This window comes from Ipomoea triloba, chromosome 7 (genome assembly GCF_003576645.1).
Source record: "Ipomoea triloba cultivar NCNSP0323 chromosome 7, ASM357664v1".
Classification (NCBI taxonomy): domain Eukaryota; kingdom Viridiplantae; phylum Streptophyta; class Magnoliopsida; order Solanales; family Convolvulaceae; genus Ipomoea; species Ipomoea triloba.
The window spans coordinates 3,986,646-4,008,446 of record NC_044922.1 but is presented as its reverse complement, the minus strand read 5'-3'; the positions used below and the strand labels follow the sequence as shown (position 1 = coordinate 4,008,446).

Sequence of the window (21,801 nt, the reverse complement as noted above, 5' to 3'; positions counted from 1 at the left end):
AGATTAGCTTGCATTTAAAAAAAAAATCTTTTGTAAATTAATTTTTTTTAATGTTTTTGTAAATATTTCCCTTAAATTTGGGGCAGCATTATTATGGTGATAATGGGTGGGGCTTTTGATGCAAAAAGGGTATAGAAATTTGGCAAGACCGAATCTTAGTAACAGCACGCCATCCATGGGGCAGCTTATGTCTAATGTCACCTCGTCTTAGGTATTTTACTATTGTATTACTAATAATTCTTTTATAATGTCTGTCAAATATTATTTATTAAAAAAAAAAAAAAGATGAAGTAAAGAATTCAAGAAGAATAAAATTCATTGAAAATTTGTAAGTTGCATTGTAAATTGTAAATAAAGATTTAGTCTTTTTTTCTTTAATTACGAGGGTATGTTAGAGATGGACAGATGGTAACATACATTAATACAGTAAAAATATGTACTAATTTGTCATTATATCAAGTACATGCCAAAATCTACCATTGTTCTTGGATGATACATGTACACTATTTGAGTGCACTCAGAGAAATTTAGTATCTACTCACCGCAATTACGCCAACATTCTTGATTGGATAAGACTTAAACCACTGTCTGAAATGGTAACATGGTAATAGTAATGTCACAAACCACGAGCTACTTGACTTAGTAAATTAATTTTATAAACAACATTGGAACAAACAAGTAAACAAGTTTTGATACACAGATTCACTCAACTCTCCAAGGCTGTAACATCAGCAACAGAAACAGTTCACAGTTTGTGCTTCTAAATGAACCAAAACTTATACTTCACTCTGCAGATCAAATTTTGTATGACCAAACCTTAACAAACACCACAGAAACTGCAAAGCCCTCCATCCATCTCTGTCTACTCGCACTTTATAGACCGATAAATATGCCGAACGAAGACCAGCGCAGCGCGAAAACCTACAGACCCGAGCATCAGGAAGAAGCCATAGCAGACGCAAGCCATGTACCCGAAGAAAAACGAGGTCTGCATGAAACCAAACATGTCTGATCTCGCGTAGTAGTAGTACAAGCAGTAGGCGTAGATGAAGATGCCGGTTGAGCCACCACATAGAAACGACCTGCACCCGATCCAGTTCAGATCATTAGCGGGAACTCGTTGCAGATAACATGGACTACGTTAGAACTACCAGACATATTTTGAGTACTACTGACTCTGTTACAATGCAGTATCTGTTCATAACTACTTTCTCAACCTACTTGGTGCCACTAACCAGAAAGTCTTGGCAGGACTACCAGACATATAAACACTAAAACGAAACAAATATCAGAAAACCAACAGTCAAATTGTACGAAATTTCAGAAACATAAACCGAGAATAGCAATGCAGAGTTGCAGACCTCCACCACCATTCATGATCTTCTGCAGCTAACTGGAAGTAGGTGAGGGCGATGGTGATGAACGCCGTGACAATCAGAAGGATGATGAAAACGATGAAAAGAATGCTATAAATCGTGTAGATTTTATGACCCCAAACGCTTGCGAATATGTAATAAAGCTCGATATATATAGCAGAGAATGGCAGAAACCCCGCCATTCCCATCTGAGGCACTGTCGATCGATACCAAGGCAGCTCGGGAATTTCTCTGGGATACTTTGTAGTTCGGCATGGAGCATGGAACTCCGTTCTGCTATTCTTCCCCGCAATTCCTCCTAAAACCAGCAATGGCGATGTCACTAACGTCCAGATTAGTACTATAACCATAATCGTCCCGAATGGCAATGCTGCAGTCGAGCTATACGCAATGGCAACAGAATTGAGGAAGCAGAATGTGATGACCAGAGGGCCACAGAATAGGCCCCCGGTTAACAGCAGGTTTCTCACCTGTTACCAGTAGCACTTTAAGGCCATTACATCACACACGCTACGAACTTCATTCCCAGAAGCAAGTAAAAGAAAACTTACCCAATTTGTTCCCTCGAGCATGAAATAAAACGAGGTTGCAGTGTACCCAGCAATGCCAGAAGTGAGTGCATATATAACCAGCAGCGCAGTAAATAGTGATCCCCGGTTATACGGATAGAAAACGCCCACTAGAGCTAGCATAAAAATGAAAATTGCCCTGTATGCACATGTAACAAAACAGCCAAAATCTGCAGATTTTAGGACTGAAATTGCAGAATTCTGGTTTTCAATATAAATGTGCAGTCTCACTATTAGCTTAAACTTTTAGTCGAGAACACAGAAGGTACTAACAGTGTAAAAAGCTGGGTGCCACAGCCAAGAGCAGCTGAAAACAAAGACTTATGTTTGGGAAATCGAAACACATCGCCATGTATGTACTTCCACCCGGTCTCCTCCTGATCATCAACCGCCTCTTCATCACGAGCATACCTATCAACAGATGGTTAGAGCATAAGACGGGCGAAAAAAAACAAAACCTAGGAAAATGCTAACTTTAATTTCTTACTTGATGAAGTCATTCTTGAGGACTCGCAACAGAATGGTGGCAAGGAAAGCGGTTAACAGAAGAACAGTGACACACGAGTTTATGATCGAGAACCAATGAATCTCGAGATGATGGGGCAGAGAAGAAGTCTGGAAGAACTTATCCATTCTGTTCTCGAAAGGGATATCTGTTTCCTTCCATTTCACGGTGTAAGTGAACTCTGCATCAAGTTCTTTCGCCTCTGTCAAGTCTATAACCGCGTGAGGATCAGTCCTGGCATTGATCTCGATAACGCGATCTTTGTTGTAATGAATGTCGAAATGAGTGTGTTTGTAGAGATAGTACTTGTAATCCTTGGGATCATCTAGGCCTTCCCTCTCAACTCTGCCTAGAAGTCCCCAGATTGGGAGGTCATCATAGTACATCTGAAAGTAATAGTCTTTATCCACTGCTCTTCTGAAGATTGCAACTTCCTTCTTTGTCATCCTCCTTCTGCACAGAACTTCAGATTGTTTGTTGATCAAGAAATCAAGGGCATATGGACCACTTACTAGCCTATCTCCATTTAGCACCTCCCCTAGATCTTCCTTCTTCTCTTTCACATGATCTGCATGCACTTTCACTCAAATTCTCATTCATCATTCATCAATTGGGAATTCAATCATGGTTGTATCGGTTGCTATTGAAAACCATTACAGTCATGTATAGTACACCGGGTAGTGTCAATCGGCACACGAATACTATCAATATCACTGTCAATCGGTACACCAAGCAGGTATTATCAGCGCTAGTGTCAAGATACCAGTGTCAATCGGTTCAGCAAGTAGGTATTATCGGTACTAGTGTTAACAACACACCAAGTAAGTACAATCGATAGAGGTGTCAATTGGGACACGGGGTACTATAAACACCCGTGTCAATCAGCACACCAAGTACTACTCTCACCAATGTTAATTAGCACACTGAGTACTATTGACACCAATGTCAATCAGCACACTCGGTACTATTGGCACTAGTGTCAATCAACACACCGGACAAGTACTATTGACACCGGTGTCAGTAGGCACACGGAGTAATATCAACACCGGATACTATCGGCACTAGTGTCAATAAGCACACTGGACAAATACTATCGACATGAGTGTCAATTGGCACACAATGTACTATCAACACTAGTGTTAATCGACACACTTGACACCAATGTCAATCGACACACTAGGCACACTGAGTACTATCAACACCAATATCAATCAGCCCACTCAACACACTCTGATTGAGTATGACACTAGGCCGGGTAAATGGCACCTTAGAAGTTATAACAATTAATAATAAAGTTAAGAGAGTGAAGAAAATAAAAACCTGGAGTACAGAAGGGAAGGTCAAAATATCTATAGGTCTCACTGTAAAACAAAAACAACTAGATATAATTAAATTAACCCAAAAAAAAAATTATAAAAACTACAAATATAACAACACCATGTTAAAACATACACTCCTTAACTGAAAATGACATTAAAAAAAAAATTCGAGATCAATGAAGGCAAACATCATAGTATCATAATCAAGAAAATTGAAACAGAATTCATGAAAATTTTTAGGGTGTCTACAATACTAATTAATGTACATGAGGGTGTGTATACATATATATACAGAGATATATGGGTGGTGGGTGGGGGTGGGGTGGGGGGACGTACCTGGGGTTATGGAAGGGACCCACCTTGTTAGCGTAGAGAGGGACGGGGTCTCCAGCTTTGTACCGGTGATCAGAGGCGTCTGATTGGACGGTGGTGATGAAAAGAAAGGTACACGTGAGAACGGAGAGGACGGCCATGATTGCTTCGGCAGAAACAGCCGCCATTACCATTAAGGATTTTGTTTGTACGATGAAAGAAATTAAAAGACAGACAATGGCTGAGAATTAAGGAAACGCAGTTGGGGAAAAATGATAAATTGTTTGATCGGAGGAGAGAAAGTTTACTGCGGGTGTATGTGACTCCTTAGTACACTCTTCTTCATCTCTTTCTAATTTTAGTAGGAACTAACATAATTTTATTTGCTATTAATAATTTCAGTGTAAGAAAAACCAGAAATATTAAAAGCATTTTGGTAATAAAATTTTTTATTTAACATAGCACGTTGTGCTTTGTTAATGATGTAATTAATTATAAATATTATAAATTGATAATTAATTATAATCTTTAACAATCGAAATTGTTTGATAAAAAATACGGAGTAATCAAATTAAAGGAGAGTAAATTTACTATGTATTTGACTTCTTGGTGCACTCAGCACTCTTCTTCATCTTCTAATTATTTTAGTCGGAAGATGATTTGCTATATTGCACGGTAATTAATAATTTAAGTGTTTTCATTTTTGTATTCTAATAAAAATCTGAACACCTATATGTATTAACGAATAGAGCTTTCATTAAATAATTTGTATTCGTATTCGATATAAGTGTTTGTTTATGTTCATAAATGAACAAATTTTAAAGCTCATTTAATTTGATAAACAAACAGATTATGAACATTTGTATGCGTATTTGCTAAGAGCTCGTGAATGCATTTATTAGTGTTCGTTTAATAATATTCATGATGAACATGCTTGTTTAGTGTTTGCTTAAACAACTCATTTGAGTATAATTTATTTTATTTTAATTTTTAATTTTAAACTACTTTAGTTTAGGCTAATTTTTTTATAGTCATTGTTTGTTCGGTTATTGTTCATGAACATAGACTATTTCTTATTCACGAACAAATTATAAACATGTACATGCGTTTGTTTGTTTAGTGCCATAAACATGTTCGCGAACGTTAACGAACCATTAACAAACGAATACGGCCATAATTTTTAAAAACTTTAACAAACAAACACTCGCACTCTGAAAATTTTAACAAACGAATATAAACAATATCCGTTTGTTAAAATCCCTAAACACATATATACTACTACGTGGGTCTAAAAATTCACTCCGTTTGTTTTATACACCTAGTTAAAAAGTTAGTTAAAATTTAAAAACTAGTAACTAATAACTAATTGATTGAAATTAAAGTATTTGGTATTAGTTGTTAAATAAGTTGATAAGTGTAAAAAAAAATAAAAAGATAAACTGAGATTTTAGAGTTTTGATCCATTTAGATGATGTCATATTTACAAATTAATAAACATAAAAATAAGTTATTATTATTTTAAGCTTCATATATTTTATCAAACAGAGTTTATAATTTATTTGTAACTTAATAAACTTTACCAAACAGAGTCATATAATTCTTCTTATTTTTTTTGAGGGTATAATTCTTCTTATTTTATTTCCTTTTCTTTACTTAATGCTAAAATATGGCTAATTGTGCTATGCTACTCCTTGGTAAACATCAATATTTATTATCAATACTAGTATATATCTCACTATACCCGAAATTAAGTGCACAACATTATTGTCTAATGTTAACACTATAATTATATTAAATAATTTAAATGATTTAAAATGACTAATAATTGACATAAATGTTCTATTTATATTAAGAAGATTCAATTCTTATTATTTTATTTTTATTTTATTGCATAAGCCATATTTATATGTATCTATTATAGAGAGATGTTTTTTTTAAGGAACTCAGAAAAAATATTGTTATAAAGGGATGCTAGTCTAGGTAATTATTTAAATAATTATTTTAAAAAAAATATTTGTGTTGATTAGTTATAATTCAATTGATAAATATATATGATAGTAAATATACTCCAGGACCGGTCGGATACACTCCGGACCGGTCCGAGGCCGTAAGGTCGGGAGACCGGCTGGTCGGGCGGATTAGTGTGAGGTCGGGCGTCACGGGCCGAACAGTACCTTCAACCGATCCTTAACGTGGCGTGCCAAAGGCCGGCACGTGCTCCTTCCCGCTTGGGCACAGAGTGAGGCGGGTGCATGCGCGCCACGTTCCCGTCATGCCGGAGGCCCGGCGTTCACACTTTTCCCTCTTATAAATACCGCATTTATGAGGGGAGAGAGGATCTTTTGGCTGATTCTTGATTAAGCCTTGAAGTGAGCTCGGATAGTAGGGAAGCCCACTGCCGACCTGCCGAGCCCTTCGAGCCCATACTTGACTTGTAAACCGGGTTTGGATCTTTGAGGCAATAACAGATCGTATTTTCCGGTTATAGTTTCGTACCCGTATTTTACCATATTAATATAAATGATACTCTATAGTAAAATATATTTGGCTTAATATATAGTATTGATCAAGAGGATATATAGAGCTTAGGGAAGATAGATAGAGAACACAAATGTATCGCTCTTCTTTGTATTCTTCTTTTCTTGTTTTTGTTTAAATATCACGCAAGCAGAAATAGTTGCCCTACTATTTGTACGGAACAACTCGATTACTCTGAGGCTTTCTATTTCAGCAAATGAAGGCGGGACAGCGTCAAGATTAGCACAATGTCTGAGATGAAGATATTTTAATACTGGAAAGCTATTCTTGGTAGCAATCCAGGATACTAAATCTGTTCTTCCCATACCAAATCTTCCGGCGCCGCTCGGGGTCTGACAGCGAGAGCATCGCCTCCAGCGCTACCATGGAGCTCCCGCCAATGTGTGCAAACAAACATGTAATTTTGATGTGTTAAGTATCATATATATTATTTAATTTGATATCAGAGCATGAGTTTGAAATTCTGTGGCTCTGATACCGTTGAAATTTTTAAAATTATACCTAATTTGAAGAAAGTACTGAGTTAATAACACATCTTTAATCATATGATTGTCATATCCTTTTGCTGGAGTCCACGATCACAGTGGTCACCTTCTCACCTTGAAATCTCCAATGAGAAGGCAACCTTGGTCTCATTATTTGATTGTCATCTGATTTTGCTGGAGACCTTGAAATCTCCAATGAGAAGGCAACCTTGGTCTCCTTCTCTGTTCTTCAAAAGTGATCGGCGATTATTTGTCGATTGCTTTGTTGTTTGAAATGTCGCCGTCGAGTTGCCAAAATTCTAGTACAAGTCACTAACTAGTTTTTAAGCTTCATTTCATTGAAATAAATTGTTGATGGGTGTAATGACACATTTAAAATGTTTAGAGGCCTAATTAACTTTTCAGGTAAAGTTCGATGACCTATTTGACCATTTTTTCTTTAATATTATAATCTATTTCTACTTCATCCATTCTGTAATAATATTCTTATTTCATTTATTTCAATCCTGTGAACCAAACATCGTTCAAACGAAATTTGACTCAAACTATTAAATATGTACTTTCTGGGTTGTTATGCAAGGTGGACCTGAGTCTACATTCACATACACTATACTCTACATTCACATACATTATACTCTACATTCACACATTACATGATTATATGTTTAGTAACTATATTACCACTGTTATGCATTTACACATTCAAAACTCTATATTCATAGGTCCTATACTCCACATTCACAACTTGAGAACTCCACATTCACACATTACAGGGCTACAAGTTGTTAGAACTTCTTAACTCTATTACAGATTCACACATGCATAACTCTACATTCACGATTTCTATACTCCATATTCACAATTTGAAACCTCCACATTCATACATTTCTGGGCAACTCTACATTCACACAATCATAAATCTACATTTACGATATATACTCTACATTCACACATTTTTTAACAACTCTATATTCAACAATATGTTTACTAATTTTTTTTTTAAAAAAAAAAAAAAAAAGAGATGACAAAAACGACGTAGTTTTGGACCTAGGTCCACCTTGCAAGGTGGACCTGAGTCCACATCATAATTTGCCATACTTTCTTCATCATTTTTATGTGTCTGATTCAATAACAAAATTTGACCCAAACTATTAAATAGAACATATAAAATGAGACAGAGAGTATCATTTATGAGTTACTAACATACTTCAAGTACCCCCAATCTCTGTATATTTGAGTTAGTCCAAACACTATACACCCAACACTCCACTTCTTCACCCTTTAACAATTTCAAGGCTTCAACCAAACCAGCTGATTGACTCTACAAAACCAAGACCCAAAGTATGGCAACTACTCACATTTGATAGAGTTGTAAATATGCCGAACAAATAGCAACGAGGCACGATACCCCACCGCGCCCAACATGAGAAAGACGCCATAGCTAATACAGGCCATGTACCCGAAGAAGAAAGAGACCTGCATGAAGCCTTTCATGTCTGATCGTTGCACGTAGTAGTATATGGCATAGCCAAAGATGTATAGCCCGGTTGATCCACCACAAAGAAACGACCTGTTTAGGTTGAGACGACAGCCAAAATCAGTTCAAAGTTAAGAGGAACGACATGTTTATCAAGGAGTGAATGTAATTGAATCATGTACTCCATCTCAACTAAAAGCCTAAACTGATAGCTGGACGGCACATTTATGTTTGTATTATATTTATGCTCAACAAAGAGATTAAGATGAGACGAGAAGCACCGCACCTCCACCACCATTTGTGATCTTCAGCAACGAGCTGGAAGTAAGTGAGAGCAATGGACACGAAAGCAGTTACAGTTAAAACGAGAATGAAGACAATGAAGAGGATGTTGTATATTGTGTATACCCGGTGGCCCCACACGCTGGCAAATACATAATAAAGCTCGATGTAGATAACGAGAAAAGGTAGAAGTCCTGCTAATGCCATCTGAATAACCACACTCCTGTACCACCGCAATGGTGGAATATCTCTAGGACACTTTGTGGTGCGACACGGGGCTCGAAACTCAAACCCCATACTCTTCCCGAGAATCCCACCAAATAATAGCGAGGGCGAGGCAAGAAATATCCACAAAATAAGAATCACCACAATTGCGCCCGAAGGAATTGCAGCAGTCGAGCCATAGCTGATGGCAACAGTATTAAGGAAGCAGAACATAAGAAAGAATGGCCCGCAAAAAATCCCTCCTGTCAGCAGCAGATTCCTTATCTGAGAAACACAGTATAGACGATATGTTCACAAATTTAGGCTTACATTTCATATTTCAAGGTCATTATTTCAGAGCAGTGAAACCATATAGGCATAATCTAACTGTTCATACCCAATTGGTTCCTTCAAGTTGACGATAAAAAGATACTGCTGTAAATCCCGAAATCCCAAAAGTAATAGCATAAATGATGATCAGTGTCCTCAATAAAACGCCTCGATCATATGGTTGAAATACACCAACCAGGGCTAAAATCAAGATAGATACTGCACTGTAATTGCAAAAATAGTTGCAGTGAAATGTAAATTCTCCAATAAAGTTAGAAAATTTCTAAGTTAAATGAATACTAACACCAATAGCAAATGCGTTCCAGAACCAAGAGCTGCAGCGAACAAAGATTTGTGTTGTGGATACCGGAATACATCCCCATGGAGTCCTTTCCACCCAGACTCTTCTTGGTTCTCGTTCGATTCATCATCTTGAGAATACCTTCAGAAGGTTGAGATTAAAGAATAAATTTTTGAAAATCATAAAACGTCAATAGCATCATTCTTTAATGCATATAGTCAGTCATGTATGTTTCTTTAGACTTCTTACTTTAATATATCTCTTCTCAGGACTCGCAAATAGATTGTTGCCAGGCAACCAATCAAGATGAGAATCATCACGGATGAGTTTGTAATAGAGAACCAATGGATGGCCAAGTGATGTGGTAGACGGGAGGACTGCCAGTATTTCTCCATTCTCTTCTCAAACGCAACATTTGTTTCCATCCACTTTACGGAGTATAAGTACACCACATCAATTTCTTTCTCATTTGTCACATCAACTGTAGAATACGGGTCTGTTCGAACATTGACCTCAATTACACGGTCCTGATTGTAAAAAATTCCAAAGTGATAATGAGTATAAAGATGATATCGGAACTCAGCTGCTCCTTCATCTTCCTTCCTTTCAACCTTCCCAAAAAAAGCCCACACAGGCAAGTCATCATAGTACATTTGGAGGTAGTAGTCCTGTGAAAGTGCATTTTTGAACCGAATAACTTCTTCCTTTGTAAGCTTTTTCTTACATATGACTTGGGATTCTTTATCCTCCAAGAAAGGAAGCTTATACGCAGCAGATACAAGGCGGTCTCCATTCAATGCCTCACCAAGAGATTCTTTCCTCTTTTTCAGATCATCTGTGAATGTTTCATTTCAACACAAATAGAAATGTAATATGGAGTATTAAAGAAAAATTACCAAGAATAATAAGTATAGCATTGGTTATACTCATATGCTGTTGACTATAGGAAAGAAGATAACCTGGTGGACAGAATGGCATATCAAAAAAGGCATACGTTTCACTGCAGTAGGAAAAGAAAAGAAAGAAGACAAATTAGGTAGAAAACGCAAATAGTTCACTCTTTGCGTATATCATCTTTTTGGCTAAAAATCAAGTATATCATGCCAGAACTAAGCATATTTACAACATAAAAAAAAAACACAAAAGTGCTGGAAATCAGTGTTGGGCATGTTAAACCATTACCTAGGATTACGAAATGGCCCAACCTTGTTGCCATAGAGAGGGACTTCATCTCCCCTTTTATACCTATGGGAATAGGCATCTGATCTTGCTAGGCCTCCAAGATTCAGAAAAACTATAGTGAATATGAGCATAGCAACAAGTTCATTCATCCTGCCTGGCTTGTTAAGTGGGGAAAAAAAAGGTAATAACAAAGCAATTTGAATATATAAGAACGGAAAAACAAAAATCATTAACAAGAAACACCAACTTACTAAAACTGAAGTCAATTTCTTTCTACCAAATAACAGAATTTTCAAACAGAACCTCTTTTCTTGCTACTCACAAAACAACATTAAAGCACTCAATCTCCTTCCTCATACTCACTTTAACCTTGGTGTTATTATTCTTATGGCCCTGATGGCTCCACATCAACTACATCAAAGCTTAATAACCTAATCCAATAAACATAAACGTCTGTCCTAACACTTGATCAGGGTGACTTATGCATTTTTTAGAAAAACCAGTAAAATCATAAAATTAAATTAGAAAACATAATTATGAACTTGATTTAATACTCAACATTTGGGGTGTTCAATGATTCCTAAAGCTTACTTTAATACATTATTGAGATTATTCATTCAAATTATAGATAAAATCATCAATTTTCTAGGACCATGGGTAGCTGAATCTTTCTGTGTGGATTTTAAATCTCAAATCAATAAAAAAAAAACAGAATGTGAGACCTTCCAAGAATAAAAACACATGAATCTGATATTTGGGATTAGGCGATATATCCATTTACAAATGTTCACCTATTGCACCACCATAACCACAAAGATAAAGTTACCATCTTTTCCAGAATCAGAAGCTTTCTGTGGCATAGTTATTAATAGAATGGCTATTATCAAAATCCCAGAGCTAAGAACAAGTCAACACTCAACAGGAACACAGAAAGATCATCAAACTTCTGCAACCCATTATTTGTATGCGGGGAAATGAAAAGTAGAGAAAATAAGTTGAGAAGGAGAAAGTAAAAGTGAAAATGGTGGGGAGAATCTTACAAGATTAGAAAGCCTCTGGAATCCAAATTTCTTGCACCAAAGTGTGATTGAGTCTGGGAAACGGAGGATGATGAGGCTGAAAGTCCAAGAAACTATGGACTTTCCTGCTCATCGTTGAATGTTGACGGAGACTTTTCAAATTTTTCCTGCAGCTCATGCCGAAGTCAACCCACCGTCCACAGAATTGTTTGAACTAGGAATATAAAGTATATTTTTTATTATGCTAAAAGTATATTATTTTTGTATTAAATATATATTATTTGATAAAATAATATAATTTCAGTACTTAAATAACGTATCATAGTAATTCTAATCAAATTAATCAATCGAGCCATATGGATTGCGGTATTTAAAATGGGCTGAAATGGGTTAAAATACCGCAATCTAATTAGTGGTTGTCGGAGAGAAATGGAAATGGGCCGATCTAAACGTATATGGATTGCGGTATTTAAAATGGGTTGAAATTGGATTTTAACAATTTAGTTGAACATACTTCTGAGACAAATTTGAACTGGGCTACTGCTTCTTATTTAGGCATTGGACATTATGGACAAAAATGTTTCTCTCACTTGTCACTCGTGCCCATTTAATACTCCTGGTGTATGTATAAATTTCAAAATATAATATTAAAATATTTTATGAAGCTACAATATATAACGTGTTTATTGGGGATATAGGTTACCCCAAATTATTGTCCAACCATTAATATAAGGTACATTTTTAATAGGCAACTGTTGACTCTTTGTGCTTCAGTAGGATGAAAAAGTAGCTATGAACAGATACTACATTGTAACAGAGTCAGTAGTATTCAAAAAAAAAAGGTACATTTTTAATATATTAAAGTACATTATTTGATAGTATTGATAGGGAATATTCCCCGGTTCTACCTCTCGGTATGTCCACGCACTCGTTTTACGTCGGATCGAGGTCAGACGATTCGGGTCAAAGTCAAACGGCTCGGGTTAGTCTCTAGACCTATATAAAGGGCCTTAGCCCTGGGACTTTTGGCTTTTTCTCTTGACTCTCTCTCTCTCTAAACATGACCATGGCTCTCTACTTTCTCTCTATTTGACTCAAGAACATAAATAAATAAGGGATTGAGAGCTGATTTATGGGATTTGACATTATACTTTACATACATTCTTTTACATATCTTGTACATGGAGTATATGGAAGATTTAATCCATATCAAGTATATAAAATAATGTACTCTCAGTACTCAAATAATGTATTTTACATACATAAATGATGTACTTTTAATACATTAAAAATGTACTTTTTATTTATAGTTTACACAACGTCATGGTCCATGTAATAATTATTGAATATACATTATTTGATAGTATATAAAATAATGTATTTTTAGTACTAAAATAACATACTTTCAAATAATAATATAATATACTTTTAATATATTAAAAATGTATTTTTGTATTTATAATCCATACAGTTGTGTGGACCATGTTCCATAGAATAATAATTGCTAGAATAAGGCATGAAGGCCATTTTTAGAGGAATGGAGTAAAAAGAATACAGTAGAGGACATATGGTGGACCACGAAGCGACAACGTGACACAAGGATGGTTGTTACGACTTGCAGAGATGTTGGCACAAAAAGGGTAGAGCACAATTTGACCAATATTACCCTGCGTGATGAATTTGACTCTAAATTTTTTATCGTTCTTCATTAAATAATCTTTTCATTATCATGTGCTAAAATTGACATTTTATCGATCTCATCACAACTGTATAATATGGAGGGATTACCAAAGGATATATATATATATATATAAAAGACAAAACAACTACCATTACTTGCAAGCACACATTAGTATTACCATTAACCCAAGACTTGGGGTTTAACCCATTTCAATAGCCTATTTGCAATAAGTTCGATTGTTCATAGCTACACCATATAATAAATGTGACCATGACTCAATTAAGACAAGACCAATTGTAAAAAGGCTCAAGTCAAGTTTAAACTCAAAATTTGACTTTTTCTACATTATATAGTAGTTTTTGTAAATAATAATAATAATAAATAAATAAATAAATAACATTTTTCCTACACCCGCCTAATAAAATCCTGTAGATTTACAATCACTTTATGTTTTTCAATCAAAGGTATAATAAAGGTCCATAATATAAATATACCATCAAGCGTCAATGAATCAATGCTAATAATGATTACTAAATATTCATTGACCAATAATAATCATGTGACAAGCGATGAGCAATGACATAAAAATGCTTTCTATCGTATACTATAATTATTACTTGTGTACAACTTGATATTCGATTTTTTTGGGTCTAAGATGACATCTCTCAAGTTTAAATCATATATTTTGGTTTGGCAAAACAAATCTTCTCAATTTAGTATCTGAACCATGCACATTGCAACGGCTAGCAAAACAAATCTTCTCAATTTATTTTGTTTTGGTTGACCATTCAATTGACTTGCGTCTTGGTGGCGAATATTAAACATTCATGACCCATTTGGTTCATTTAAAATAAATTCCTAGTATAATTTATTTCTCAACATTGAGTAAAATGAATTCATTGATCTCCTATGGTATTTCATTTTTCACACTTCTTGAATGAGAAAAGATACAATGTGAATTTTTATATTATCATCATATATGTTTATTATGTATGAGCATTTGTGTCACCTAATATTAAAATTAATATTTTAAGTAATTTATTTTTCATAAAATTTAAATTCAATTTGTTCTTTTTTTTTATTACAAACTAAATAGACTATGAAGATATTGGCCGAGGTTGCCACTTGTTTATTTGATAAACATTAATCGACTTTGGGAAACAAATACAGTCTAATTTTATATAACAAATTTAAAAGTTTACAATATTTATAAAATTGATTATCTGTTTTTTTTTTTTTACTAAAATCATCAATAATTGATAAAAGTAAATTGATGGACCGTTATGATCAATCATTTTTTTTTATTGAAAGTATTGTTTCATTTGAATCCATGTATATAATCAACTCATATAAACTAATAAAAAAAGTAAAAATAAAAATATGAAAATCAAATCATTGATGCATTATTGCATCCATTGTGACATTGCATAGGCCATAGGCAATCAAATAGGTGGGGATTACAATATCAAATTAAATAGATAAAGATTTTCCACTGAGTCAGACGGCAGATGGTCTCCAACTACTTAGACTCTATATTTATTGTGACCACAAAAAAAAAATAAAAAAATAATAATAATAATAAGAAGAAGAAGAAGAAGAATAATAACATTCTCCAACTACATTTTTTGTGAGTTAAATTCTTATCATATATCCAGATTTTAATAAAAATAAAAAAATTAGAAATAGTCTTTTTTTTTCTATTAAATGTATCATAATATGTCAGGTTAATAAAGAGGAAGTTTAAGGGTGCGTTTGAAAATCAGGAAAATCATTTAACTTTTCAGTGTTTGGTTGCATTCCAGAAAATTATCTAAGTGTGTTTGGTTCATTTTTTGAAAAATGAACAGAATTGTATAATTAAACATTTTTATTATTTTGTTTAGAATATATTATTTTGTTTAAAATATAACGAGGGAGGTGGTGCAACAAGTTCTGGCCAAACTTTGGTCGCAAGGTCTCCGCGCTCCAACATCGGTTGTTGGCCACTCAGCCACCGTCGATAGCCTCTCCCACGCCCCTTTTACGCTTATCGGTGAAGACTTTGGTGTTCACCTACTCCCAGGTACGTTTTCACATGATCGTCTTGAATTTATTTATTTAGCACTGCCAACCAAATTGAGGCCTCTCCAACAGTCCATTACAATGGCGATGGTGCCGTAGATGATGTTGGCTGGTGGGTAGTGGCTATACCTTGCGGATCCTATAGGAATTGAAGAGCGAAAAATGACTTCCTCCCAAAAAGAGGGGAAGTTGGTTTCCAGAAAAACAAAGCTATTTTTCCCTTGATTAGAAATAATTTTCGGTTGACTTTAATATTTCACCATCTCCCAAACACTGAAATCCCTGCAAATGATTTTCAGAAATTATTTTTTAATTTTTAAACACACCCTAAAATTCGTGTAATATTATTTTAAAATAAATAGATAATAGATTAATAGAGGAGTGGGAGACAGGAAATTTAAGGTCAAAAGCCCTTCACCTACAAAAATTGAGTTATTGGTTTAAAGAGCCAAAGTTAAAAATCTAAGCATTACTCAAAAGTCATACCAAATCATTTTCTTTAACCTCCATAATCATTAGGTGCACATGCTAGTGTGATGTTTATCCTTACTCTGCGATACAGCTATCTCCTACTTCAAATTCCTTTTTCTTCACACAAAGATTATATAAAATTTTAAATTTAAAAAAAAAACCATAAATCAATCTTTTTAAATGACCCTTCACTGGTGACTTGTGAGGTTTTCGAAAACTCTAAATTGAAAATGATGAAAATGATGGAAAAAAGAAAAATAAATTATTAACCTTGAAAATGATGAAGTTTACTTTTTATCGTACATATTTTGTCTGATGCACTCTGAGTGATTTGACAAGCAACTATAAATTAACATAAGTCATTCATAACTGATCGATTTAATTTAAGACGATCAATTGGCAGCTCTCGATAATTTGAAAAGGCAAATAAGTAACTTTTAAAATAAGTTGAATTTGAAATTTTGTAGTTACGAAATAAATTGTTCAACTAACTCGACTATGGTCCCAGCTTTCATCAATTTCTTGATTCGATAATTAATTTATCAGATTTTTGCTATTAGAGTACTTAATAAATTATATATTGCGCAACACAACATGAAATGCTTTTTATTTATTTATTTTCCTAAACCATTTTAGACACAAAAACGAGGTGAGAATTGAAAGGTATTTGTTATGCATCATGCGACGGCTGCCTGTCTAATACGGCAACATTAAAGTTGGAGTCGGGCCAACATGCTAGATTTTGTCTGGATAGAGGGTTGACCGTTTCATCATGCCAACTATACATCTTATTAGGTGGCTATTCAATTCTCATATCATCATGTTTTTCAATGTACAATTCAATTCATTTCTTATGCTTTAGGACGTTAGTGATGGGTGACCTAGATACAGGTCAATTGGTTAATCAATTTAAAATATTTTTCTGTTAACAATTTCGTTTAAAGTTTGATTCTTATCAAGACAACAAAAAATTGTAGATTAGTTGAGACACATTCCATGATTTACTTCATTTATTAGTTTTCAGGATATGAGCGGTGAGGTGCCTTTAAGTATGAGGTTTAGTAGATTTAACTTTTTGATGGTTAATTTTGGTCTATATGTATTAAGAAAAAAGTGTATCTAATGAAAAATGTATAATTTAAAGTAACATTAATTTAAGACATTTTACTATACTAGTTATTGATGTCACCTCCTTAGGTTAATTATGTTACAAATTACTCATTTTACAATGTCAAAATTAAAGCACCAATATAGTGTCAATATGGGGTTGAAAGTGAATGCGTTAACAATTTAGGAATTGATCCACAATAGTCCATGACCAAAAAATCTATAAGTGTCTTCCTCATTAATATAGTAATCAATTAACTACAAAGTTGTGTTCAGGTGGCAAGAATATTGTGGTTAGAACCTTTGGTTATATGTTCAAATTTCACTAAAATTTATAGTTTGACTTTATAAGGTGGTAGGCTCTCATTAATTGGTTTAAGAGTTACGTCTTTTGCATTATATATATCAGAGTAAATGGCTAAAAGTTAGTGTCAAGGAAGAAAAATGAGAGATAGAAACAGGGAAGTTGGGATTTTATTTCTTCAAATTAGAGAAGTTGTTAAACTAGATATCTAAATTTTAGAAAAATGTAGAATATATATTTCCTCCATCCATTTTCTGAATTGAAAAAGGTGACAAGTAAACAAATTTGGTCATATTTCAAGTTTGTCATTTTCTTTAAATTAAAAAATATAAAAAAGGTTATATTTTAAGTTCATAAATATAATCTAATATTTAGACATTATTTATGATTACTTCATCTCTAGATCGGATACAATTGAAAATGAAGAATTATTTTTTTCTCCACCAAAGAACTCAACAGAGATGAAGAACTGCCTAGCTACATGCCATCTTCTTTGTGTGTGTGTGTGTAATGAATGCATCATCATTTCAATAAAAATAAAATTAAAAATTTTTAAAGAAAATATATAAAAGAATCCGTGACTTTAGTGAAATGCTGCAATTGTTGAAAGGGAAAGTGTTTGTGTTTGGGAGGTTCTTTTGCTTTCTCACATGCCGGCCCTGACAACTTCTTTTTGGATCATCTCTACCCTAGCTCGCTCGCTTGGTCAACACTCTATATACATCAACCAATCTTGAGGTCAAAATTTAATTTATTTTTTTCAATATAAGTGGCCAAGTGAATGGATGTACTAAAAGATTACAAATTTAATTTTTGTCAATACATTTTTTATTAAGCTTGTTGTATACTTGTATAAAGTCTTTATAATTCTAAACACATCTTATCTATAGTTTACAAGTTATTACACATAAACAGAGTTTATGCCATATACACCTTTGAATAATGGCTACAATTTTCCTCTCACAAAAAAAAAAGTTACTTGAGTTTTTTTTTTTTACAAAAATAATTTTTTTAATTAATGTCATGTCAAATAGTGAATATTATACAGTAATTTAGTAGCAAGGTAACCTTTAATTTGTTTCTTATTTTTTAAAAAATAATATTTGCCATAAATAAATCACTAGTCCACCCATATTTGAATGGACTTAAACCAATCAAGAATTTATCAGAAAGCTGATTCCATCAAAAGGATAAAGGAATTCTATTGAGGTTTATTTAAAACAGTTATATGAGAGTTTTTTTTTTAAAATTAAATAATATTTGAATTGATCTAGTGGACATATTCAAATTTGATTGGACCAAAAAAGCAAGGGAGGAAGAGCACAACACACCTCTTAAGAAAATGGGAATAAAGTGATTTTTTGTGTTTATTACATTAATATGAATCTTTTGTAATAATGTTTTTTACACAATTAAATAAATTTCTAATATAAAACAGATAAAAGTAAATAAATAGTTGTCATTATAAAAATAAATATTGTCCAGTTAAATTTTTATTTTTATTTTTTAGCTTTCTCATACGAATGAGAATTATGCCACTAGACGACAAGGTCTTTGACGCTCTTGCCTGTATATAAACCCTTAGTTTCCATACATGCTCTAAGGGTTGTGTTGAAATACCGTTGATTGCAATAGTCATAAAACCAGCCATGCCCTTATGCTCATTACGAAATATTTAATACTACATAATAAATTTAAAAAGCTATACATAAAATTTTGAGATTAAACAAGCCATCTTTTATATATTCCACTATGCAATAACAACAAAATATGTATACAAACATGTCTCCCTCCTCTACTATACAATTCAAGCATGTTTTACTCCTTATCACTAGTAGTAAACAAAAACACCTCCCATTTTTTCATTTTTTTTGTCCCCCATTTAAAAGTAAATAAATTTCAGCCTCTTGTCCTGATTATGGTGATGGTCCCTCTACCCTGAGTCTGAATCCTAGTCAAGGCCACCACCGCCTTGCCGGACAATCCGGGTCCGTCCGGCGACACCAGCGGCCGGCAAGCGAAGTCCCCGACGGGATGCTTCACCGGCCGAGTCGGCGGCATCAGAATCCTCTCGTTGATGTCGTTCAGCGTCACGTCACCTTCCTTCCCTCCCGGCTTCACCACCGCGAAGGGGTACACCAGCTTCGCCGCCGCCGCCGACGGTGACACCACCCTCTTCCTCCGCCGCCGCTCCTCCTCGCTTCCTGCCCGGAAAAAACATACCCATCAACCAAAATTAGCACTAAAGAATCATAAGAAAGTAAATCAGTTATCTAAGCAGTTTAAATCAGATTAACTGAGAGTTGAACTTAAAATTTATAATTGTCAGGTCAAATGTCTAACCAACTGAACTTAACTAACCAACTTAACTTAACTGGGTTGACCAGTCTGGTGAAATAAAAGAAGTTAGAAAACAACAAAAGCGAGGAAGGAGGGGGGGAGATTACCGGCGGAAAAGGACGATGGGTCCACCGTGGGCGGTGGGGCAGGCTTATCTGCAGGGTATTTCCGGGAAGAGGACGACGAATAATCTTGGTATGCTGCCAAAGCCGAGATGGCTTCCTCATCTGATGATGATGGATTGTTTCTTTTCATTTCTGTGAAAAAGGAAGTTTCCTCAGTGCTCATCCTACTTCCAGATTTGCATATTCCCTCACCTGATCAAATACCCAAAATATTAATGCAAACTTTTTCAATTATTGCCATCAACCTGATGTCACCATACTTCATATTATTGTCCAAAATCTCCACACTATACAAGTCTTTCACAACATTGTATTAGGTATCACTCTTGTCTCGCATCAATTACTGATGAGAATTAATTTTTTAGAACAGTTAAATTCTAATTTTGTATTGTTTACATTTTTTGACTCCTACCTAAAAGTGGGTTGAAACTCACCTTATAATTTTAGCTAGCAAAGAATCACAAAATGGCAAATCAGATTATTCTAAATTATCAATAAGTTACTGATTCAAATTAAGAAGGTTAACAGACAGTTTTCACTGAACTTAAAATTTGACAGGGAAATGTTATAGTAATGAAAACCATAAAAGGAAAAGTATATAAATAATCTAGTATATGCTAAATTAGTGGTTGGTAATTAAGGATTACTTGGTCGTACGGCCATTAGGTAAGAAATTCAAACTCTACAAATGCCCTACTTAAAAGGGTGGAATGGGTAGTTAAATAATAGCATATGATTGTGACCTTACAGTGTAACATTTTGACTTATTAACATACATAATTTGAAAATACACAAAATTACAATTTTAACCTTTAACATATAGAATAAGTGCAATTTCAGTCTTTATTTTAAATATATATTACAAATGTGTCTCTTAATTAGTTCACCAAACTACTATTTCATCATCCAATTATGTATTAAGAGGTTAAAAACGTAATTTTTTAAGTAGTTATTTTCGGTAAATATTTTGTCAATCAATCACTTTGAGAAGTAATTAATTAACGACACATTTGCAACGTACAACATGTAAATTAGTGACCAAAATTATACATGCTAGCTATATATTTTACGGATCAAATGTAAAAAATAAATAAATTTAAAAAATTTTAAAATAATATTGACCTGAAAGGCTATCACACTTGGTTATCTGGCTCAAGCAATCATAATTTTCAAAACAATTGAGGTTTGTGTTCCCATTATCCAAGCATCTCTGCACCAAACACATAATCCAACTTTGTGATATTCTGAGAAATTAATGATCATTCGATCAAATTAATGAATAATAATTCCCTAATCATATCATACACAAAATCAAAAGATCATTATATAATTAGTATTACCCAAAGATCATTATTAAAATCTTTGCTTTGATCATTATCATCATCGAACAATAACAGCCTCCTCCTCTTGGAGCTGAACTTGAACAAGGCGTCTTCCAGGTAGCCGGTGGATAGGTCGTCGGAGTCCAAGTACGAGAAGAACGGCGGCGTGTTTTCCGACACTATTATGCATGCATAAAGTCAGTCAAATTAAAATTTTAGGATCCATATATGAAACATGTGTTCCATCTCAGCTAAAAATCTAAGCTGTTAGTTGGATTGCACATTTATGTTTATATATTATTTATGCCCAGCACTTACATTAGTATATATGCATATATGGGATTAAAGAAAAGAAAGTTAAGAAGGCCGGAGGCGAGGTTTACCGGGAGACGGGAAGCCGCCGGCGGCGAGGTCGTGGAGGTCCCAACCACCAACTCCGGCTAGGGAAGAGGTGGTGGTTCTGTAAGCAATGGCGTGCAGATCACCCATGG

The 21,801-nt window shown here is 34.3% G+C and overlaps 3 protein-coding genes across 3 annotated transcripts; all 3 read right to left on the bottom strand.

Annotated features, from left to right (window-relative positions):
- Positions 1 to 643: 643 nt before the first annotated feature.
- Positions 644 to 4,269, bottom strand: LOC116026091 (transmembrane 9 superfamily member 3-like). The gene is made up of 7 exons (XM_031267541.1): positions 4,106 to 4,269; positions 3,771 to 3,811; positions 2,433 to 3,018; positions 2,219 to 2,356; positions 1,928 to 2,084; positions 1,362 to 1,846; positions 644 to 1,082 (listed from the first exon to the last, which is right to left on the bottom strand). The coding sequence occupies exons 1-7, from the start codon at positions 4,267 to 4,269 to the stop codon at positions 863 to 865; spliced, it is 1,791 nt and encodes a 596-aa protein (XP_031123401.1). The 3' UTR covers positions 644 to 862.
- Positions 4,270 to 8,192: 3,923 nt separating this feature from the next.
- On the bottom strand, positions 8,193 to 12,024 carry LOC116026197 (transmembrane 9 superfamily member 3-like). Its single transcript, XM_031267666.1, has 8 exons — positions 11,921 to 12,024; positions 10,881 to 11,034; positions 10,658 to 10,698; positions 9,948 to 10,533; positions 9,702 to 9,839; positions 9,465 to 9,621; positions 8,868 to 9,352; positions 8,193 to 8,674 (listed from the first exon to the last, which is right to left on the bottom strand). The coding sequence occupies exons 2-8, from the start codon at positions 11,027 to 11,029 to the stop codon at positions 8,455 to 8,457; spliced, it is 1,776 nt and encodes a 591-aa protein (XP_031123526.1). The 5' UTR covers positions 11,030 to 11,034; positions 11,921 to 12,024; the 3' UTR covers positions 8,193 to 8,454.
- Positions 12,025 to 19,237: 7,213 nt separating this feature from the next.
- Positions 19,238 to 21,801, bottom strand: LOC116025746. Its single transcript, XM_031267077.1, has 5 exons — positions 21,694 to 21,801; positions 21,329 to 21,489; positions 21,111 to 21,198; positions 19,971 to 20,180; positions 19,238 to 19,727 (listed from the first exon to the last, which is right to left on the bottom strand). The coding sequence occupies exons 1-5, from the start codon at positions 21,797 to 21,799 to the stop codon at positions 19,423 to 19,425; spliced, it is 870 nt and encodes a 289-aa protein (XP_031122937.1). The 5' UTR covers positions 21,800 to 21,801; the 3' UTR covers positions 19,238 to 19,422.